The sequence below is a fragment of the Frankliniella occidentalis genome, unplaced genomic scaffold (assembly GCF_000697945.3).
Source record: "Frankliniella occidentalis isolate FOCC.00 unplaced genomic scaffold, Focc_3.1 Scaffold16, whole genome shotgun sequence".
Classification (NCBI taxonomy): Eukaryota; Metazoa; Arthropoda; class Insecta; order Thysanoptera; family Thripidae; genus Frankliniella; species Frankliniella occidentalis.
This window is the reverse complement of record NW_026267146.1, coordinates 1,259,265-1,263,537: the sequence shown is the minus strand read 5'-3', so window position 1 is coordinate 1,263,537 and position 4,273 is coordinate 1,259,265. Positions and strand designations below refer to the sequence as shown.

The 4,273-nt window shown below is 61.9% G+C and overlaps 1 protein-coding gene across 2 annotated transcripts in view; it reads right to left on the bottom strand.

Moving 5' to 3' along the window:
• Positions 1-4,273, bottom strand: part of LOC113217912 (solute carrier family 26 member 10) — a 30,566-nt gene that overhangs the window by 7,765 nt on the left and 18,528 nt on the right. The window contains exon 1 of one of the 2 annotated variants that reach the window (XM_026438012.2): positions 3,201-3,740. The exons of the other annotated variant lie outside the window; for it this stretch is intronic. Within the exon in view, the coding sequence (XP_026293797.1) occupies positions 3,201-3,235 (35 nt within the window). The 5' untranslated portion in view covers positions 3,236-3,740. Of the gene's footprint in view, positions 1-3,200; positions 3,741-4,273 lie in introns of those variants that run through there. 2 annotated transcript variants of the gene reach the window in all.

Genomic DNA, 4,273 nt, shown 5'->3' with positions numbered 1-4,273 from the left:
AGAGCGGCAGCCGCAGCGGCATCTGAAACGGCTGCATAGTCCTGCAGGTGTGGAGGTGGAGAGAGGGAGGGAGGGGGGAAGGGGGAGCAGAGCGGAGCGCTGGAGCGAGATGAGACGTCTTTTCGATGCCAAGGACAAGAGAACTAGGTCCAGCTCTGCATCATGTGTGCGAGCCTCTGTGTGTGTGTGTGTGTGTGTGTGTGTGTGTGTTTGTGTTTGTGTTCGCGAGAAAACTGCTATGAGTTTGTGTGGCCTGTGTTTCGAACACGCGGCAGCTGCTGCTGCAGCCACAGCTGTGTCCACCTGAACTTGCGGCGCAAGGTCCTTTGAGGAGTGTTGGCCGTGAAATCAGCGGCGTAGGAAGCCGATACTCTGAGAGCTCTGAGAGTGTGCGTGTGTGTGTGAGAGAGAGAGGCATAAGCAGGCAAGTTAGTCGGATTAATCTCAGTACGCCCCTGCTCTCACTCCCAAATCTGGCTCCTCCACTGCGTGAAAATAATCACTTTGGCCAGGGTCCTGTCCTGTCCGGGGCCTCCGCCGGCCCCCCTGGACCGCCTTGGTCCCCCGAGCAGCCTCGGCCCGGCCCGGCACCGCACGACCAGATTCGGTGCAAACGATAAAGGGAAGACTAGCGCGCCACGAGTGCGACAAGGACGCAGAGCTACGAAAGCGCGCTGTATGCGGAATCGGAATCGCCCTCTCTGCTGCAGCGCCCGCAGCCCGCACCCTTCTTACACCGGGACGAAACGAAAGAGAAGAAGGTGCGGGGCACGCCGCCGCCTCTGCCTGTGAAGCAAACAAGGCAGAGGAGTAACGCCCTTCTGCCCCCCCCCTCCTGCCCCTCAACATACACACATACTCCAGGCCGGCGGCGGGCTGGCCAGTGCAATACACATGTACGCACGCACCAGGGAATGTACCGTGGTGCCGCGCCGCGCCACGCCACGCCACGCCGCGCGCCAGTATTGCTTTGTGCACCGGGCCAGGCCGGGGTGTGGCTGGCGGGCTCTCTGGCACGGCGCATCCTCTATCCTCCTCGGCCGCACCGCGCCACTATACCATATGCCGCCACCACCACGCCCCGCCCCGCCCCGCCATCATTCAAAACCACACGCGCCAAAAACATTGGGCCGGAAACAAATTAAAACCCTCGAGGATGCCGCGCTCCTCCTGATGAGCCGCGTGACGCGAGGGGCACACGCGGCTATGCTTGCCCAACCGCGGTGGAACAGAAATGCGATCCCACGCGCTGCATCACTTCAGCCGCCGAGCAGCGCGCGCGCGAGCAGCTCGAACAGCGAGAGCTCGAACAGCGAGAGCTCGAACAGCGAGTGCCGCACGACGGAACGGAATTATAATTGTGTGCGATGATAGAAGTCGTACGGGAGAAGAAAATTGGCGAGCGACGGCCTTGGTGTCGTACGGCATAGCGGCATGGCGAGCGCATTTCCACGAACCGGTAAAGAAACGCCAAACAACACAGAAGTCGTCGGCTTCAAAACGCAACGCAGAGCAGTAGTTCACTTCCGTGCGCGAAGGTGCCTCCGCAGGCTGCAGCGCTCCGTTGTTAATTTACGACAGAAAAAAAAATACTCGCATCTATTTGGGAGGGCCAATTTGGAAGTTGTTTTGTTTCCGAAGCTTGTGACCAATGAGCGAATGAAGGGAGACCAGTGACAGGTGCACTAGCTGCACGTTGTCGCCCTGGTCGGTCCGACAGGACTTTTTAAGCTAGCTTGTACGCCAACCACCCCCTTGCGAACAGGAGAGAAGGGCGCCCTTCTCTCCTGTTGCGAATAAGGTTACTGAAATAAGGTGTACAGGGAGAAACGGAGCGGGGAGACGGGAGGGGACGGGAGAGGTAGGTGCGGGCGGGCTAGTCTACATTTTTAAAACTACGAGGCAGAGCGGCCACGCTGTATGTGACTGTTTTCGTTCCCGAGCCCAGAGACACATGATGATAACGGATTGTAATTAAGACTGCACATCTTTCCACTCCTTGCCAATCGGCACCCATCACACCGCTTTCCCAAACACACACACACACACACACACACACACACACACACACACACACACTCCTGGACGGTGACACACACACACGTGCACACACACACCTACACACACACGCGCGCGCGCACACACACACAGGCGCCGCGGAGGAGAGCTGTGCTGCTGCTGCACTCGGTAGGCATAAATTACTTCCCAAACTTTCTCGTTCGGCGGGTTATGCTTCGCTCTGCTCCCGAGCTCTGCTCGCCGGGCGAGGGCGCGACAGTATAGTAACGGTACGGAACGGCCGACGACGACGCGCGTCTCGCTCACGTCCACGACATGCGTCCCGTCGTCTGCTACAGCAAGGCGCCTTGCTCCCAGAGCGTCGCGGCCAACCCTCGAGCAGGCAGCTCCTGTTATTGATCTCCGGCAGCGGCGACAGGAAGAGAGCGGCGAGCAGCAGAGAGGGCGGGGCGGGAAGAGAGCGGAATCATATCAAGGCGAGGGCGGCTTGCTTTTCATTCGCGCAATGAAGAAGAAGAAGGCACAGGTTATTGCGTCATGATGTGCATTAACATGGGACCGCTTTCGAAGAGCACACACACACACACACACAAACACACACACATATTTATGACACTGGTGCGTACGACGACGACGGCGACACCAGTTTGAAGAACATGAATACCTGTCTCTCTGAGTGTGTGTGTTTGAGTCCTGGCCGGCCGGCGAGGCCGTGGTTCCCACGAAAACGGCGGCCACGGCGTCGCCGGCACAGCGCGACCGGACCACTGCCCGTTAGGATAAGATCCCCCCCCCCCTCTCTGCCAATAATCTCTCCCATACATTGTCCAAGGGGGTAGGAGGGGGAGGGGGGCTCTATTTGTGTCCTGGCACACGACGGAGTGGTGTGCCGTGGGACATATAGTCCTGCGCCTGGGATAATATTCACACTCGGTTCTTGTTTGAAGGTGCAGAGCGATACCGGTTTTCGTTAATTGTTTGATATATATTTTTTTGGCACGCAACGGCAAGGTGGTCGTTTCTCGGCCAGCGGCCTTCGGTGCACGCAGATAGTGGCCCGGGGGTGGCGGGGTGACCGCCCGTGACTCCCCCCCGTGACAAGATCCTATCCGCCTCCGAACTGGTGCGCGCTATCAGTGTGCCAGGTAATGCGCCGCAGCGCTCGGGGTGTATGTACTCACGCGCAGTCGGGCTGTGGCGCCCTGGAGCCGGTCATGGCGAAGGTCCGCGTGCTGCACCTGCTCGTCGGGCACTGCCGGGCACTGCTGGTGGAACAACACTCGGTCACAAACACCCGCGGGCGCGGGTCGCGGGGGCCGTGGCACGGCTCCAAGTCCCACGCGAGAGCCCTACCCGCTATTGCTGTCCAAGGCCCTGCGCGTGCGGGGCGGGGCCGGGGCGGGGCGAGCCGTCGTTCAAGTTCACGGCGGGTCGGGGCGCGGCGAGGGCTAGGTCAGGGCCGGCTCTGCGGCGCTGCACCCACGGGGCGGGCGGGGCGCCATGCGCCCTGGGCGGGGTGCTGCGCGGGCGCGGTGCGGCGCGCGGGCCGACGATCGTCCTGCCGAGTAAAGCGGCGCGGGGCTGCGGGGCGCTTGCGGGTCGGCTGCGGTGCGCTGCTTGCGAGGAGTCGGGCGAGGGCGCGGCCGGCGCGGCGGGTCGCTGCTGGCGGTCTGGTCGGCGCGTCTTGGCCTGCACGTCTGCTGGCCCAGCCCGGCCCCCGGCCCAGCCCGCCTACCGCCGCGGCCCCCGCCAGCCGCCAGGCCGGTCGCCGATATTGTCTACGCGCCGGCAGCATCTCCTCCTCTCCTCCTCCTGCTGCTGCCGCTGCTCCTCCCCCACCTCCACGCCCCCGAGGGGGCTGCGGCCGCCTGGAGACTCGAGTGCTGGAGCGAGCGCCTGATGCAGGGTGCTGGACCGCAGTAAAGGACTCGCCAGGACCTCCAGAGGGGCACGATGACGGCCAGTCCGACAGCCCGTCAGGATTAGAACAAACGTCCTCTCGCGGCAGCAGAGCAGAAGAACCCTGCGCAGGGAAGGATTGGGCAGGACACCCGACCCCACTAGAGGAGGACGTTCGTTGACCCGCAGGCCGGGAATGTGTGATCGGAAACAAAAGACAACCGCACGGCGGCACGCAGCACGCCCATGCACAAAGCGGCCTGCAAGATGTTGTGCTACACCTGCAAAGCGCAAACAATCGCGGAAATGAAAACAAATGCAGAAACCCCTGCAGCACGAAAGCACGCAAGCACAC